The 19,649-nt window shown below is 35.9% G+C and overlaps 1 protein-coding gene across 3 annotated transcripts in view; it reads left to right on the top strand.

Moving 5' to 3' along the window:
- The window catches only part of REV3L (REV3-like, polymerase (DNA directed), zeta, catalytic subunit), a 185,017-nt gene that overhangs the window by 103,485 nt on the left and 61,883 nt on the right, over positions 1-19,649 (top strand). For all 3 annotated transcript variants that reach the window (XM_011935019.1, XM_011935020.1, XM_011935021.1), the window contains 5 exons: positions 593-4,754; positions 9,450-10,357; positions 12,128-12,207; positions 13,506-13,631; positions 18,703-18,895. In XM_011935019.1, the coding sequence (XP_011790409.1) occupies positions 593-4,754; positions 9,450-10,357; positions 12,128-12,207; positions 13,506-13,631; positions 18,703-18,895 (5,469 nt within the window). The remainder of the gene's footprint in view (positions 1-592; positions 4,755-9,449; positions 10,358-12,127; positions 12,208-13,505; positions 13,632-18,702; positions 18,896-19,649) is intronic.

The following is a 19,649-nucleotide window of genomic DNA, read 5'->3' as shown; positions in this document are numbered from 1 at the left end:
TAAATAAAGATGATTTTGAAACTTTAATCATACTTTCTATTGATTTTGAAACTGTAATCATAGTTTCTATATAGTTGGCTAAGTGAGGCTATAGTGATGTTTTGTCCTTCAGGATTTTTTTCTTTTGAAAGAATATAGATACATGGTTTGTTTCTCATTTCTAAAAGGATATAACATTTGTTGATCACTGATTTCAAGCTTTGAAAACTTTAATGTTTGTTGTATAAGTAGAATAATAAACTAAAAAATATGCTCAGAGTTTATTTGAAGTGATAATGTAAAGCATATTACTTTATGAACATTTTTAAAGTGACAGTATTTTTCCCTTATTCCCCAAAGGCACTAAATAGCAATATAATCTATTTCTGATCAATTAAATACGTGTTTAAAATGATGACTCATAATTGTAACTATATTTAGATTGAGTCATTAATGATAAACATTACCTTTTTGTTAAGATAGCCATTTTAAATGTGCAAACTTAATTTTATGTAATTTTTTTCATAGTGATAGCATTAATATCTTGGTGTGGGAAAATGTCTTAAAAATTAAGAGTAAAATGAAATAAACTGTTTTTCCCTCCTCATTTCAGACAATCCATTGAACAACGAAAATTCTAGAACCCACTCTTCTGTAATTGCAACAAGCAAGCTATCAGTTAAACCCTCCATCTTTCACAAAGATGCTGCTACGTTAGAACCCTCATCTTCTGCTAAGATTACCTTTCAGTGTAAACACACAAGTGCCCTTTCTTCCCATGTTTTGAACAAGGAAGATTTAATTGAAGACCTTTCACAGACAAATAAAAATATAGAAAAAGGTCTAGATAATTCAGTCACTTCTTTTACAAATGAAAGCACTTACTCTATGAAATACCCTGGATCTTTAAGCAGTACTGTTCATTCAGAAACTTCTCTTAAAGAGAATAGTAAGAAAGAGATCCTCCCAGTGTCTTCCTGTGAAAGTAGTATTTTTGATTATGAAGAAGATATTCCATCTGTTACAAGACAAGTACCAAGTAGAAAATATACAAACATTAGAAAAATCGAAAAGGATTCCCCTTTTATACATATGCACCGTCACCCTAACGAGAATACATTGGGCAAAAATTCTTTCAACTTTTCTGACTTGAATCATTCAAAAAATAAAGTGTCCTCTGAAGGAAATGAAAAAGGGAACAGCACAACTCTGAGTAGTTTATTCCCTTCATCATTTACTGAAAATTGTGAATTGCTGTCATGCTCAGGGGAGAATAGAACTATGGTACATTCTCTTAATAGCACTGCTGATGAAAGTGGACTAAATAAACTTAAAATTCGGTATGAAGAATTTCAAGAACATAAAACAGAAAAGCCAAGCCTCAGCCAGCAAGCAGCACACTATATGTTTTTTCCCAGTGTTGTTCTTTCTAACTGTCTTACTAGACCACAGAAACTGTCTCCTGTCACATATAAATTACAACCTGGCAATAAACCATCCCGGTTAAAATTGAATAAAAAGAAACTTGCAGGGCATCAGGAGACTTTTACCAAAAGTAGTGAGACTGGATCCACAAAAGATAATAGTATACAAAATAATCCTTGTAATAGTAATCCTGAGAAGGATAGTGCATTCGCCAGTGATTTAACTAAAACCTCTCGTGGAGCTTTTGAAAATAAAACACCCACAGATGGTTTTATAGACTGTCACTTTGGAGATGGAGCGTTAGAAACTGAGCAGTCCTTTGGACTATATGGAAATAAATACACACTTAGAGCCAAACGCAAGGTAAATTATGAGACTGAAGATAGTGAGTCGAGTTTTGTAACACACAACTCAAAAATTAGTCTACCTCATCCCATGGAAATTGGTGAAAGTTTAGATGGAACTCTCAAATCTCGAAAACGAAGAAAAATGTCTAAAAAGCTGCCTCCTGTCATCATAAAGTATATTATTATTAATAGATTTAGAGGGAGAAAAAATATGCTTGTGAAGCTAGGAAAAATAGATGCTAAAGAAAAACAAGTAATATTAACAGAAGAAAAAATGGAACTATATAAAAAGCTTGCACCTTTGAAGGACTTTTGGCCAAAAGTTCCCGACTCCCCAGCAACCAAATATCCCATTTATCCACTAACACCAAAGAAAAGTCACAGAAGAAAGTCAAAACATAAGTCTGCTAAGAAAAAAACTGGTAAGCAACAAAGGACAAATAATGAAAATATTAAAAGAACTTTGTCTTTCAGGAAAAAACGGTCACATGCTATTCTTTCTCCTCCCTCACCATCTTACAATGCTGAAACCGAAGATTGTGACTTGAATTATAGTGATGTTATGTCTAAACTAGGTTTTCTTTCTGAGAGAAGCACAAGTCCCATAAATTCTTCTCCACCTCGCTGCTGGTCTCCCACAGATCCAAGAGCTGAAGAAATCATGGCTGCCGCAGAAAAAGAGGCAATGCTTTTTAAGGGTCCTAATGTATATAATAAGACTGTTAATTCTCGTATAGGAAAAAATAGTCGCGCAAGAGCACAGGTTAAGAAATCAAAAGCAAAGCTTGTTAATCCCTCTGTAGTTACTAAGAAAAGGAACAAACGAAATCAGACAAGTAAACTAGTAGATGATGGAAAAAAGAAACCAAGAGCAAAACAAAAAACAAATGCGAAAGGTACGTCAAGAAAGCATGTAACACTTAAGGATGAAAAAATCAAATCTCAGTCTGGTGCTGAAGTTAAGTTTGTACTGAAACACCACAATGTGTCTGAATTTGCAAGTAGTTCTGGAGGCGCTCAACTGCTTTTTAAACAGAAAGATATGCCACTAATGGGCTCTGCTGTAGATCATCCCCTTTCTGCTCCCCTACCCACTGGAATTAATGCACAGCAGAAGTTATCTGGCTGCTTTTCTTCTTTCTTAGAAAGCAAGAAGTCTGTAGATGTGCAGACATACCCCAGTTCACGAGATGATTTGCATCCATCAGTTGTTTGTAATTCTGTAGGACCTGGAATCTCAAAAATTAATGTTCAAAGACCTCATAATCAAAGTGCTATGTTTACTCTAAAGGAATCAACCTTAATTCAGAAAAATGTATTTGACCTTTCCAACCATTTGTCTCAGGTAGCACAGAATACACAGATATCTTCGGGTATGTCTTCAAAGAGAGAAGATAATGCAAATAATATACAAAAAAACTATTTGTCATCAATCGGAAAGTTAAGCGAATATCGCAATTCCCTAGAATCAAAGCTGGACCAAGCATATAACCCTAATTTTTTGCATTGCAAAGATAGTCAGCAGCAGATTGTGTGCATAGCGGAGCAGTCAAAGCACAGTGAAACTTGTTCTCCGGGAAATGCAGCTTCAGATGAAAGCCAAATGCCTAATAATTGCTTTGTAACTTCCTTGAGAAGTCCAATCAAACAAATAGCATGGGAGCAAAAGCAAAGGGGCTTTATTTTAGATATGTCAAATTTTAAACCTGAAAGAGTAAAACAGAGGTCATTATCAGAAGCAATTTCACAAACCAAAGCACTTTCTCAGTGTAAAAATCGAAATGTGTCAACACCTTCAGCATTTGGTGAAGGACAGTCTGGACTGGCAGTTCTGAAAGAATTGTTACAAAAAAGACAGCAGAAAGCACAAAATGCAAATATTATACAAGACCCATTATCTAATAAACATCAACCAAATAAAAATATTTCTGGTTCTCTTGAACATAACAAAGCAAATAAACGGACACGAGCGGTAACATCCCCAAGAAAACCTCGAACTCCCAGAAGTACAAAACCAAAAGAAAAAATCCCCAAACTTCTCAAAGTAGACTCTTTAAATTTACAAAACTCTAGCCAGTTGGATAACTCCGTATCAGATGATAGTCCCATCTTGTTTTCAGATCCAGGTTTTGAAAGTTGTTATTCACTTGAAGATAGTTTATCTCCTGAACATAATTATAATTTTGATATTAACACAATAGATCAGACTGGATTTTGTAGCTTTTACTCTGGAAGTCAGTTTGTCCCAGCTGATCAGAATTTGCCTCAGAAGTTCCTAAGTGATGCTGTTCAGGATCTTTTTCCAGGACAAGCCATAGAAAAAAATGAGTTTTTAAGTCATGACAACCATAAATGTGAAGAAGACAAGCATCATACTACGGACTCAGCCTCATGGATTAGATCTGGTACTTTAAGTCCTGAAATTTTTGAGAAATCATCCATAGATAGCATTGAGAATCATCGCCACAACCAGTGGAAAAATAGCTTTCATCCTCTAACAACTCGGTCTAATTCAATAATGGATTCTTTCTGTGTTCAGCAGGCAGAAGACTGTCTAAATGAAAAATCTAGATTGAATAGGAGTACAGTAAGCAAAGAAGTGTTTCTTAGCCTCCCACAGCCAAACAATTCAGACTGGATTCAAGGTCATACCAGAAAAGAAATGGGACAGTCTCTTGACTCAGCCAATACCTCTTTTACTGCAATACTCTCCTCCCCTGATGGTGAACTTGTGGACATGGCCTGTGAAGATTTAGAAATGTATGTTTCAAGAAACAATGATATGTTGACCCCAACTCCTGATAGTTCACCAAGATCTGCTAGTTCTCCTTCACAATCTAAAAATGGCAGTTTCATCCCACGAACTGCTCACATTCTGAAACCACTTATGTCCCCACCAAGTAGGGAAGAAATTATGGCAACTTTGTTGGATCATGACCTTTCAGAGACTATTTACCAGGAACCATTTTGCAGTAATCCTTCTGATGTACCAGAAAAGCCCAGGTAATCAGAGTTATTTTTTCCCTTGGGTCACTCTGAATTACTATGATATATAAAATTATGCTATAGGGATTGAAAAAAATATATAATGTGTATATATAAAGAATATAACATTTGGTTACCTGATTACTAGTTTTTTGTGATACTGTATTTTGTAGTATATCATTGTGGAAAGTATTTCTGATTACAGACTTACTAAGAAAATTCAAAAATTAACTGGATGGTTACACCTGGAGAAGTTTATTTAAGTTGACTTGGATCTACCATTATTTAATACTATGTCTTCATTAAAGATTAGAGGTGCTCACTCTAAAGATGTCATGATACTTTAAAAGAATTACAATGATCATTGTTTAAATGGTATTTAATTTTTAAATGTTAAACTTTTATACCATTTTAAAAGAACTTCATTTTCAAGTGTTTTGAAAATGAGCATAGATGTATTTTAAGTATTCCTCTGATATATCTCTAAATGAAGATCATTTTAAGTTGTTTCTGTTATAAACCACTTTTCATGTGGTTTCAGTATCTTGCATTATATTGTTATTACAGTTTATGCAGTTATTAGCAAATGGACTTTGGTTTCCATTCTCCTTTAAGAATTTTTTCAGGTGGCCAGGTATGGTGGTGTACACCTGTAATCCTGGCACTTTGGGAGGCCGAGGTGGGAGGATCGCTTGAGCCCAGGAGTTTGTGAGCAGCCCAGGCAAAAAAGTGAGACTCTGTCTCTACAAAAAATTAGACTGGGCACAGTGGCTCAAGCCTGTCATCCCAGCACTTTGGGAGGCTGAGGTGGGCAGATCACCTGAGGTCAGGAGTTCAAGACCAGCCTGGCCAACATGGTGAAACCCTGTCTCTACTACAAATACAAAAATTAGCTGGCTATGGTGGCAGGTGCCTGTAATCCTAACTACTCAGGAGGCTGAGACAGGAGAATCACTTGAACCCAGGAGGTGGAGGTTGCAGTGAGCCGAGATCATGCCACTGCACTTTGTTGCCTGGGCAACAAAGAGTGAAATTCCATCTCAAAAAAAAAAAAAAAAAAATTAGCTGGGCATAGTGGCATGCACCTGTGGTCCCAGCTACTCAGGAGGCTAAGGAAGGAGAATCACTGGAGCCCAGGATGTCAAGGCTGCAGTGAGCAGTGTTCACACCACTGCATTCCAGCTTGGACAATAGAATGAGACTTTATCTCAAAAAAAAATCTCTTCAGGGAATTGATAGACAAACATGTGAGCACACACACATGCAGCAAATAGCAAAATAAAAATCACAGTAGTGGTTTATTTATCTGTAGTTGAGTAATTGTGTACCACTTTCATCGCCAAGTTAGGACATAACTGATAAAAGCTAAATTGGGTAACGTGGCTTAATCCAGAAAGTTTGAATGATGGTTCTTGTTCCTGCCCCTGTGTCCATGATCTCATATACTTAACCAGTTGCAGAGCAGGCAGTTCATTTCAACCATCCCTTCAGAAGCACAAGAGGTTGGCTGAAACTGCTAAGGCAGGCCCTGCCTTAGTCTAAATCTTGGAAAGAGATATGAAGAGCAGCAGAGGCCACACTGCATGTATGCACTGACCTGTGGCAGCACCATGTTCCTGACTCCAGTGGAAAAAAAAAAGATACAATATGAATATTACACATTTATTGAAAGCCATAGAAAGTACCACACCAAGAACGAACCCAAATATAATCTGTGGACTTTGGGCAATTATGATGTGTCAACATAGGTTCATTGATTGTAACACATGTACCACTCTGGTAGGAGATGGCGATAATGAGGGAGGGCATGTATGTGTGGGCGCACAAGGAGTATATGGGAACCTCTGTACGTTCCTTTCAATTTTGCTGTCAACCTAAAGCTGTTAAAATATCTTTAAAAAAATTTAAATTAAAAAAACACGACAGTGAATGCCAGGCTTTTACCCAGCAGATTCACAGTAATTCCTATAGGAATCCATTTTAAAAAGGAGTGAGAGTGTGAAATGATGGATATGTTAATTTGTTTCACGGTAAGAACCATTTTACTATATACTATATCATTTTATACCTTAAATATACATGATAAAAATTTATTTTTTTAATAAAGGGGTGAGAAAATGTTATCAGAAATGTAGAATAAAAGTTCTCTCCTGTAATGACTTGAAGTGAAGGGTAGAAATGTTCACCTCCCAGCGCCTTTTCAACACAGTTTTGTTTAGTACCCACATGGAACTCTTTATTTCACTGCTGGGGCATATGAAGTCTGTTCCTTAAACATTAGTTTCCATCATTTTGGGGACTTTGGTGTTATCAGTTGTGATTATGGTATATATACTTTTAGTTACCAAACTTATGTGCTAGTCATTATGTTTGTGTTGTCCAACTTTGACACTTGTCCTACAGCTAATATAAAAAATAATCATTTTTGAAAAATATTTTTTAAAATATGAAAGTGTAGGCCGGGCACAGTGGCTCACGCCTGCAATCCCAGCACTGCGGGAGACCAAGGCAGGCGGATCACGAGGTCCAGAGATCGAGACCATCCTGGCCAACATGGTGAAACCCCGTCTCTACTAAAAGTGCAAAAATTAGCTGACCATGGTGGCATGTGCCTGTAATCCCTACTCGAGAGACTGAGGCAGGAGAATCACTTGAACCAGGGAGTCAGAGGTTGCAGTGAGCTGAGATCGCGCTCCTGCGCTCCAGCCTGGTGACAGAGTAAGACTGTCTCAAAAAAAAAAGAAACTATATATTCAATATGGAAAATTTAGGTAGTATGAAAGAAGAAGAAATAAAAATTACACCATTTTTCCATGTAGTAACAGCCACCATAATATTTTGATGTGTTTTCTATTTTCTTTTTTTAAAAGTATAGTTTTTAGTTTGTTTTGTTTTGTGAAATGTGATCTTATTGTAGTCACGGTATTACCCACATTTTTCACTTAACATTATATTGTAAACATTTTCCAAATGAGTTTCTTGAATATTTTAATTGCTGCATATGTTGCATCATGTATATATTATTGGACAGAAAGATTGTTTGTGATTTTGCCACTATAGATAGTATGTATATTATTATGTATGTTAAGAAGATACTAGCATTTTTTTTTTTTTTTTTTTTTGAGACGGAGTCTCGCTCTGTCACCCAGGCTGGAGTGCTGTGGCCGGATCTCAGCTCACTGCAAGCTCTGCCTCCCGGGTTCACTCCATTCTCCTGCCTCAGCCTCCCGAGTAGCTGGGACTACAGGCACCCCCACGTCGCCCGGCTAGTTTTTTGTAGTTTTTTTTTTAGTAGAGACGGGGTTTCACCGTGTTAGCCAGGATGATCTCGATCTCCTGACCTCGTGATCCGCCCATCTCGGCCTCCCAAAGTGCTGGGATTACAGGCTTGAGCCACCGCGCCCAGCCGCATTTTCTTCTTAAAGCATTTCTTGTATTTTGGAGTTTGTCCTTATAGCCCTAGAAGTAGGATTACTGAAAAATATAAGACTGTTGTTACATATTAGGAGATTTTTTTTCCTAGTGAATTATAGCAATTACGATGCTGCTGACAGTACGTAAGAAAACTGAATTCACCACACCTCACCATTTTTTATTCTTGACCTCATTATGACTTCTCTATCCTTAGTATTAGAGTTGGATATGGTCACTTAGTATGTGTATTCATTTCCTTCAGCATTAATTCTGTTTCTGATTTTTCACATTGCCAAGAGTGGATGCAGGGACAGTGCTGGATGCTGGTTATGGAGTTAACTAGTAGGGGCTAAAGTCTTTTCATATAAAGGAGACAGGGTAGCCCTAATGCTCTTCCTTCAGCTTCAGATCTGAAAGCATGAATCTAGTTAGTGGAGTTTTATGTAGAGAATGATGGGGACATTTGGGGAATCATGCCCTAAGAGAAGTGATTGAAAAAACTATGAATTATCTTTATATCCATAATAAAGTTAACATGAAGAAGTAGAATTATTTTATGTTGCTGTAGTAAGCAGAAATAGTATCAAGGGATTAGAGAAAGAGGTTTCACTTAATATTTATAGCTTTTGGAAATGAAACCAGACTGTTTTCATTGGTGATTTCCCACATATTCATACATTGGTAACATTTAAGCCATGTATCCTGTGGGCTCTGCCAACTCCTAAGTTATGTCAGTGTTAATCCCTACCATGGAATGGGAAGAAAGAATTAGATGATTTACCTCAGTTGGTATGTTTTTTTAATGTTTAAGGGATTTGAGAGTACAAAGATTCATTTGAATTGATTCGTTTTGCTAAACTACAAATACTGGAGAATATAGGAAAAAGCTATGAATAATATCCTGGGACATAGTATTTGAAATGATAAATTACTTTATTGTTTTTATTCATATGTGGTAATAATGTAAAATTAAGATTAGGAGAGGAAAGGAATCTGAAAAGTTTGTTTCATCTCCTTGAAGGACAGAAGGCTTCATGGGGCATTAAAATAAAACAAAAAATACCTTCTCTCCCTAAGATTAATGGTACCTTCCAAAGGAAATTAAGTAGTCATATACCTGTGAGAAAAAGCATATTGAGACTAAAGATAGAGTGTACCTGCATAAAATAGAGGGGGCAGGGAAGATAGAAATGGACATTTTTGAGACTCCAAAAGGGACTTTATCTAGGATATGGAGTTAAATATTTTAGTAATTGCTCTTTGAAACAAAACAGTTGTTCTAAAATATGTTGTTTATAGGGAGATTGGTGGACGGCTCCTCATGGTAGAAACTCGACTTGCAAATGATCTGGCTGAGTTTGAGGGAGACTTTTCCTTGGAAGGACTTCGTCTTTGGAAAACAGCATTCTCAGCAATGACTCAGAATCCAAGGCCAGGGTCACCCCTTCGCAGTGGCCAAGGAGTTGTCAATAAAGGGTCAAGTAATAGCCCTAAGATGGTTGAAGATAAAAAAATTGTGATTATGCCTTGCAAATGTGCCCCAAGTCGACAACTGGTTCAAGTGTGGCTTCAAGCCAAAGAACAATATGAACGTTCCAAGAAATTGCCTAAAACCAAGCCAACTGGAGTTGTAAAATCTGCTGAGAACTTTAGCTCTTCAGTTAACCCAGATGACAAACCTGTAGTGCCTCCAAAAATGGATGTAAGTCCACATATACTCCCCACTACAGCACATACCAAGGAGGATGTTAATTCTCAGATTGCTTTACAAGCACCAACCACGGGATGTAGTCAAACTGCAAGTGAAAGTCAGATGCTGCCACCAGTTGCCTCTTCAAGTGATCCTGAAAAAGATGAAGATGATGATAACTATTACAATAATTATAGCTCCCCTGATTCTCCTGTAATTCCCCCTTGGCAACAACCAGTATCCCCAGATTCTAAAGCATTAAATGGAGATGATAGACCCTCATCACCAGTAGAGGAGCTGCCTTCATTGGCTGTTGAGAACTTCTTAAAACCAATAAAAGATGGTATACAAAAAAGCCCCTGCAGTGAGCCTCAAGAGCCTCTAGTGATATCTCCAATTAATGCTAGGGCAAGAACTGAGAAATGTGAATCACTTTGCCTTCATAGTACACCAATCATACAGAGAAAACTTCTGGAAAGGCTTCCTGAAGCAACTGGCCTTAGCCCATTATCAACAGGTAAGTGTACACATAACAGGAAGTCTCCGTAATTGTTCGTCAGAAATAGAAATGAAGATAACATTAGACTGAAATGAAAATCAGAGCTTTTTAAATGAAGGTATAGCTCAGCAAATATTTTTTGTCGTGTCTTAGAAAGTCGTCACGTGACAACTCTCTGCTGTGTAATCTACTTATATTTGCTTCCATCATGTCTTCCTTGTGGGTGAAATACAGGAGCCCTCTCAAAAGGCTTATCTTCTCAACCTGACTTTCCTGTTGGCTTTTATACATACCCAGGTCTCCCACATTTTAAAACAGAAACAAAAAACCTGCCTTGACCTCACGTCTCCAGCCAGCTTCTACTCTTTCTCCTCCCCTTCAAAGCCAAATTTCTTAAAAGATTTATCTAATTTGACAACTCCAGTTATTTACCTCCTACTCATTTCTCAGCCCACTCTAAACTGAATTCTGCCCCTGTCATTCTACATTATAGCTCTTGTAAAGATTCCCAATAAACTTATAGCTAAAACCAGTAGATGTTCCTGAGTCTTATCATATGTCCTCTAAGCAGCCATTTTCTCATTGACCCTACCTTCCTTCTTGGAGCTGCTTCTCCACTTGGCCTTCCTCCTACTTCTCTGTTTTTTCCCCACTTGATTTTCTCATTCTCAGTTGTCATCTAAATGTTGGAGTTAATATTTAGGCTTGATCTTAAGTCTTCTTCATATCTTTCTCTAAATGATCTAATTCCTGTCCTCAGGATTACTACAAATAACTTGCAAATTTATATTTCCACTTCAGACCTCTCTTTTAAGCTCCAGAACACTATGTCCAACTACCTATCTGACATTTCCACTTGAATGCTAAATGGCACCTCAAGATTAGTGTTTTAAAAACCAATTCATGATCTCACTGCATACATTCACCACTACTTCCCCAACATACTTAAATATACATGTCTCCACATAAAAACCCATCTGGCCTTCTTTCAGATTTCCTTATTTCAATAAATAGTGCCATCATCTCTCAGTTACACAAGTAAGAAACAGAGAATTTGTTTTGTTTTTAATACCTCATTCCCTCACTACCCACCTTGTAGTTTCTAGTCCCTATCCAAGCCTTATCACATATTTATCTCCTAAGTAAACCAGATCTATTTACTTTATTGTACTTCTTCCATCACAACCTTAGGCCATACTGTCATCATCTCTTGTCTGGGCTCCTGCACCAGCCATTTTATCTGAGTAATTTCCAATTCTTTTGCACAGTAATCAGGGAAAAATCCCCACTCTATTCCTAGTTAATTACTACTCTCTTCAGATTTTACCTCCAGGAAAACTTCCCTAATCTCCTTGACCACATAAAAATTCCCAATTATATTCCCCTTTGTTGTATTAATGCAGTTATAAATTTATTTTTCTAGTTTGTTTGATGAATATCTGATTCTCTCTCTAGACCCCATGAGGGCACAGATTATGTTTCTTCTTCCTCATCATAGGTACTTGATAAGTAAGTGAATAAATGATTTAAACAGTTCTGTAGGTTAATGACTGGGGCATAAAACTCAGTAATTAAAATATAAACGTATTTAAAATACAAAATGTTAAAATGTTATTTTGGTGGGTATCAGAGGTTTGAATTTCATTTTTAAATTATGAAATTTTGGGGGGAATTCATAGGACAGCACCCACAAGTGGTACTTAAGTGTTTGGAACAACAAAAGGTTTTTTAAAAACCAGAAGCAGGTAATTTTGATATACATGTTAAATATGAAATTTCTTTCTACAGAACCAAAAACACAGAAGTTGAGTAATAAGAAAGGAAGTAATACTGACACTCTTAGAAGAGTACTCTTAACACAAGCAAAGGTAACTATACTAAACATTTTTAAAGATCAGTGGAAGATCCAGTATTATTCCTAGATTTCAGTTAGATAATTGATAACTTTGTCTCAATTAAAAAATTTTTGTTACTTAAATTTTTGCATCATTATTTGCATATCTTTGAGACAACAAAAATTTGCCTTTTTTTAGTTTTTTTTTTTTTTTGCTGTTGGGATCTAAAAGATTCTTATATGTAAATACAAATATTACAGAGAAAGTGAATATGATAGCCAAAATGTGGATTATGAGGATACAAATACATTAACTGATTACTGGCAAAATCAGAACAATCCAATGACAGCAGAGCTCAAGTAAGTGATTTTTGATCCCACCAAAAATATATCCTTTTTCTTGGTTTATTACTTTTTTCTAAAATATAACCTTACTGATTTTTTAAAATTTATTTTACTAAGTAGCAAAAGAAAGCAACATTATTTACTACTGAAACTCTGGAAAGTCACAGATGTTTTTATTCAAATACTAAAAATATGACAAAACTTAGAATTATATGGTTATATGAAAGAAGTATACATTAGACATGCATCCTTGGAAATATATGCTAGAAATCACTTATATATTGGCCACTTCTTATAAATGTCGTTAACTACATAAAATATATTTTAGTGTTTCTTTGAGATAATAAAACTTTTTAAACTTTCATTTATAAAATAGTATTATTGAATTACAAGCTACATATATTAAAAAATACTATGTCAGTGTGTTGTGAACATAACACTTTGGGGAAAACAGTTAATAGATTTAGAAATCAGAAAAAAAAAATTTTGTGAGGAAAGGAAAGATGCCATTTTTTTCTGAATCTTTGAAGATTATTTACATTGTTTTATTTAATTCATCTTTCAGACACATGTTGTATTAGGGTAAAATACAAATCAATATTTCAAATCTTTTTCAAACTTTAGCCAAAGTAGTTGGAAATATATTGATTGCTTGCTTGTCTTACTTTCAAGAAAGGTCAAGATAAATGTCCATGTGGTATAAATGTCAACTCCCTACAAAACTATTATTGATTTCGTTTGGGGGCTTCTGAACTGAGAGATAATGGTTTACTTATATTTCCACATATATCTAGTTCTGATATCTTTGTTAGCATGAAAATAACATTAATAAATACAGTTTCTCCTTGAATTTAGAGATGATATTAGTTTACCATTTATTACCAAACACATAAAGCATATTATGTGGGAATAAGTAATCAAAAGAAAAATGATTGCTCACCTATCTTTTTCTGGCTGTGTGTGTGTGTGTGTGTGTTTTTTTTATAGAATCAATTTGCAGCAGTAAATACCCCACAGAAAGAAACTTCTCAGATTGATGGACCATCTTTAAACAATACTTACGGTTTCAAAGTCAGCATACAAAACTTACAGGAGGCAAAAGCTTTACATGAGGTAAAACTGCAACAGTAAGGACACATACATTGTGTTCAATTTAACTCCTCTTTTACTCTATAAAACAAGTATGGAATTTTTTTAACGAGGAAGGAATATATTGAATTCTATCCTGTTAATCTTCATCTTGTTCTCATTTTCTTACTATTTTGTATATTTACATGTTTATGTACAATAGAGAAACTTAAAGAATTTAAGTTGCTGAGACTGCTTTGTGATTTCATATCTTTCACAAATCTCATAACTGAAATTCAGCTTATGGACATTAAAATAAGAAAAGATTTTTGGGAGGTGAAGGTGGGACGATCCCTTGAGTCGAGGAGTTTAAGACTATCCTGGGCTACGTAGGAAGACCCTGTCTCTACCAAAAAATAAAAATAAAATTAGACACGCACCTATAGTCTCAGCTATTTAGGAGGCTGAGGTGGGAGGATCACTTGACCCTGGGAGTTCGAGGCTGCAGTGAGCTATGATTGCGCCACTACACTCCAACCCAGGCTACAGACAGAGCAAGACTGTCTCTTTGGGGAGAAACAAAAAAAGACTGTATTTTGGGGATTATTATATTAAGAGGTTGTATCACATCTGAAATGTGATATTTACTTGTATTTTCTGTTTGGCTCAGTGGATTAGAGCTTGCTACAAAAGAGGATAAATTCAGTCATTCACATACTCTCTATATAACCCAGCTATCTTCACAGCACAGGCTGTCTGCCAAAGACTAGGACTTTGCAAAAATATACATCAGCCACAGTATGCATTGGAAAGAATATGTGAATGGGTCACTGTAAATTTATTTGTATGCAGAAAACAAACTCAAAGCACATATCTGATTGGCAGTAAGGTAGAAATCGGAGTATATTTTCATTGTTTACACCTGTGCTGTCATATGGTAGCTGCTAGCAGCATGGATATTGAGAACTTAAAATTTGGCTTATACAACTGAAGAACTGAATTTTAAACTTTATTTAATTTTAATTTAGATTTTAAAACATAGTTGACTCAAAGTATGTTTGGAACAACTTAGGTATGTAATACTATTTTTTACTCTAAGTTTTATGAAATTAAGTATAGATCAAGTATTTCTGTAGAAAATTTAGCATGCACAGTGAGATACTAGAAGGGTAAAATACATACTGATTTCAAAGACTTCATGGAAAGAATAAAATATTTTATTAGTAATTTTTATGTTGATTATATGTTGAAAGAATATTTTAAATATATTGGATCAAAGTGTTAAATTAATTTCTATTTTTATTTTTTTAAATATGACTACTAGAAAACTTTAAGTTACATGTGACTTTCATTATATTTCTGTTGGACAGTGCTAGTTTTATACAGTCATTTTATGTCTTTGCTCTTAAAGCAGAGGATTAGTAACCACCTTTAAGTTATAATTCAGTTTTTAAGTGTAGTTTTTTTTCTCAAGTCAATTCTGTTGTAAACTGTACTAGGGGTTAGATTAACATAAACTGAGGGAAAATTTTTTTTTTTTTTTTTTTGAGGCGCAGTCTCGCTCTGTCCTCCAGGCTGGAGTGCAGTGGCAGGATCTCGACTCACTGCAAGCTCCGCCTCCCAGGTTCACGCCATTCTCCTGCCTCAGCCTCCCAAGTAGCTGGGACTACAGGCGCCCGCCACCACGTCCGGCTAGTTTTTTGTATTTTTAGTAGAGATGGAGTCTCACCGTGTTAGCCAGGATGGTCTCGATCTCCTGACCTCGTGATCTGCCCACCTCGGCCTCCCAAAGTGCTGGGACTACAAGCATGAGCCACTGTGCCTGGCCTGAGGGAAAAATTTTAATATTGTCCTCCTTTTTTCTTCAAATTTGAACTGAAAATTATGTTTTTTAGAATTAGATCGGAATATAGTCTCTTTCTCATTTATTCGTTTGCACATTTTTCTCATTCAACAGCATCCATACAGTTTCTGTTTTATACCTATGTCTATACTGGCCTCTGAAGCTTACATCAATTAAGTGATAAATTCAGTAATACATACCATCAAATGCACACTTGAGATTAGCAAATTTTTTAAAACTATTAAAAATATGTTTTAAAGCAAATTTGATAGACTATAGCAAAAAGATGTATTACATTTGATTATTCTCTTATTTGAAAAGTATACTTTTCTACATTTTCCTAGGTAACCCTGTTTCAGAACCATGGGCCCTCTGGAAGTTAAAATCACTCAGGAGGTCTCACTAGTTGCTCTGACAGCTTCTTCCTCCAGATAACAGGCTTTCCTCATCTCAAGGCACATTCCGAACTGCCGCCCAGTGGTTGAAACAGGAATAAAACAAAGAAAAACTCAACACTGTTCTCTTCCTTTCTCTAGGAAATTGTGCTTGTGGCATTTTCTCCCTGTTTCCATTACCCTAGGATAATCTCTCTTTCTTCTGCACATCAACGCTCAGTGCAGAAGACAAGGGTTGTAATCTTTGTCCCCCTTTCTCACCTCCCTCTTGCCTAGTCATACTCACTAAATCTCTCAAGCCATGTCTTTATATAGTTTGCTTTAAAAAAATACTCCCTAAGCACAGTAATGCATTTTGTTATCAAGGAATAGAAATGCAAATTTTGAGTGTGAAAATTTGATCTAGTAAACAAAAATCAACCTCTAAGACCCTTTTAATCTAAAATTGTTTTCAGAGTCTTTATGTCTTTTCAGATGTTCATCCCTTTTTTTTGTTTGTTTGTTTGTTTGAAACATAGTCTCACTCTGTCACCCACGCTGGAATGCAATGGCACGATCTCAGCTCACTTCAGCCTCTACCTCCCAGGTTCAAGCAGTTCTCCTGCCTCAGCCTCCCTAGTAGCTGGGATTACAGGCATGCGTCACCACACCCGGCTAATTTTTGTATTTAGTGGAGACCAGATTTTGCCACATTAGCCAGGCTGGTCTCGAACTTCTGACCTCAGGTGATCCACCTGCCTCAGCCTCCCAAAGTGCTGGGATTACAGGCATAAGCCACCGTGCCCGGCCTCATATGTTCATCCCTTTCTGATGAAACTGGTTGTTGTTTTGTTTTATTTGGGTTTGTGGGAGGAGTTTTCCATTTAAAAATTTTTTATTTACTAAATTAATGCATGCTTATTGTTAAAATTAAATTCTGAAGAGTATGCATTTAAAAGTAAAAGTTTTTTCCCTTAGCTCTCCATTTCATGTGGTTTGATTTTTTTTAATCCTAATATTTTAAAGTAGAAACAGCAGTATATGTTTCTGAGGAAAGTGGTAGATTTGTATTTGTTTTATTATTATGCCTTATACATGCATAATTGATGTTCTTTTTATTTTAAAAAGTATTTAGTGGCCAGGCACAGTGGCTCACACCGGTAATCCTAGCACTTTGGGAGGTCGAGACAGGAGGATTGCTTGAAGCCAGGAGTTCGAGACCAGCCTGAGCAACAAGGCCCCATCTCTACAGAAAGCTTTATAAATTAGCCGGGCATGGTGATATGTACCTAGAGTCCCAGCTAGTAGGGAAACTGAAGTGAGTGGGTCACTTGAGCCCAGGAGTTCAGGGCTGCAAGTGAGCTATGATCACACCACTGCATTCCAGCCTGGGCAACAGAGAGAGACTCTGTCTCAAAAAGAAAAAAAAAAAAAAAAAACTTTAACAAATTTACTAATGAGCATGTGCAATGGTACATATACCAAAAATAATCAGGACAAAAAAAATTGTGATGAAAAGTAAGCTTCCCTCCTACTTCTCCTACTTTAGGCTAGCGGTTTCTTTACCCCAAAGCAATAAGTATGTCTACATTTTTATGTCACTTTTCAGAAATTTTCTATGAATGTGCTTCCATTTTTTCATGTATAGAAGTTTGCTATATTTACTGGTTCCATTTATCAGTGTATTGTAGTTTCTTTTTATATTAGGACATACAGATCTGCCTCATTCCCTTGAAAATTTTAAAGGTTACAGAATATTCCATTGTACGTATCCTTTATGGATACCACATAATTTATGTAACCTGTCCCCAACAGGTAAACTTTAGTTTTTTTCCAGTCTTTGCTGTTATATTCTTGAGTAAACATCCTTGTGCATGTATTTTTGTCTACATGTATATCTATCTCTAGGATAAATTTTCAGGGATAGGATTGCCACATCAATGAATTTTAATTTTCATAGAGATTTACCAAATTCTACTCCTGTCACTAGTGAGAGACTTGAATTTACATTTCTTCAACAGTTTGCATGCAAGATAAATACAAAACACAAATCCTTTGTTAAATTTATATGATCTGAACAATTAACCAATATTGTAACAGTAATCTGTTTTCCATTGCCAGGTACATGTACATGATAAAAAGATGAAGTATATAATTCTATCTGTAATCATGAATTTTAACCTATATTTTGTTTTTCTTACTCTGTATTGATTTTAGAAAGAAAACTAAGAATTACAGTTAAAAGTTTCTATTGGCATAGAAAAATAAGCATGAAAAGCAAATATTAACATTTTTTGCATTATATGTTAAAGAGAAAATGTGCATGGGTAAAAATCTGGCTGTTGTGTAGTTGATACCATAACAGTTCTTTTTTTTTTTTTCCAGGAAAAACTATAATTAAAAATCTGCCTAGTGTATGCAAAAGTCTAAGTAGCCCTGAAGTAGTAGTGAATTAATTGGTAGGAAATTTAAATTTTTAAAAAGTTCTCTTTTTACTTTAAACTACAGGTAAAACCATATAGTTTAGCTACCTACATGAAGAGTAAAACGTGACAGACTTTGGTTTCAATGTATAACCACTGGGACTAGTCATTCTCTTTCTCAAACAAGAATTGAGAGATCCTGCATATATTTGAGAAAAATAGTCTAAATATTGTCATTGAGAAATTATGGCAAGAGCAGATTTTCTGAAATAACATCATGAATTGATTTAATCTAATCTTGGGAGTAAAAATCTTTTGTTTTAATCTATGGAGTGCTGAGTTGTGACTTTGTCCTTTATGTCCATTTTTTCTGTAATCTTACATACATATTTCTCTAAGAGTCTTAGTGAAACATACTTCTTTGAGCATGTCTTTAAAAAATGTTTTAAAAACATAATATTTATTTGCTTTTATAGATACAAAATCTTACCCTAATCAGTGTGGAGTTGCATGCTCGAACCAGACGAGACTTAGAACCGGATCCTGAATTTGACCCAATCTGTGCTCTGTTTTACTGCATCTCATCTGACACCCCACTGCCAGATACAGAAAAAACAGAACTCACGGGTGTAATAGTGATTGATAAAGACAAGACAGTTTTCAGTCAAGGTATTGTCCGTTTTTATTAATGATATACCTGCCCACTCTAGGAGGAACCTTGTAATGAGGAATTCCTATGCTGAAGATCCAATCTAAGCAAGCCTGAGGACTCTGTTCTAAAAATGTTTGCTGAGATAGGAGTAGGAGATTGTGTATAACTTTGTCCTAGATGTATTATTCTTACTTGAATTAGTCAGAAGCATCCAGGCACAGTGGTGCCTGCCTATAGTCCCAGCTACCTGGGAGGCTGGGCAACAGGATAGCTGGAGCCCAGGAGTTTGGGGCTGTAGTGCACTGTGATTGTGCCTATAAATAGTCACTGCACTCCAGCCTGGGTAACATAGCAAGACCCCATTTATTTATTTATTTTTAAGTCAGAAGCAGTGTAATATAAAGATCTCAATATTTATAATTAGCTTATATAATTCATTCTAAGTGTTATTTTATAAAAATAATTATTACTAATACAGAGTCCACATTATTATGTGTCCCTAGATTAGGTGCACAGTCTTCCTTATGTATGCATATGCAAATATTTTCTTGCTGATAAGAGAGTTTATCTTACTACTGTAAGTTAATGGTTCATAAGATACTTTTAAGATGTATTCTTGGCCGGGCGCGGTGGTTCAAGCCTGTAATCCCAGCACTTTGGGAGGCCGAGGTGGGCGGATCACAAGGTCAGGAGATCGAGACCATCCTGGCTAACCCGGTGAAACCCCGTCTCTACTAAAAAATACAAAAAACTAGCCGGGCGAGGTTGTGG

This window comes from Colobus angolensis, unplaced genomic scaffold, assembly GCF_000951035.1.
Source record: "Colobus angolensis palliatus isolate OR3802 unplaced genomic scaffold, Cang.pa_1.0 Scaffold14, whole genome shotgun sequence".
Taxonomy (NCBI): domain Eukaryota; kingdom Metazoa; phylum Chordata; class Mammalia; order Primates; family Cercopithecidae; genus Colobus; species Colobus angolensis.
Note: the sequence above shows the minus strand (reverse complement) of the source record. Positions and strands in the feature narration are given on the sequence as shown.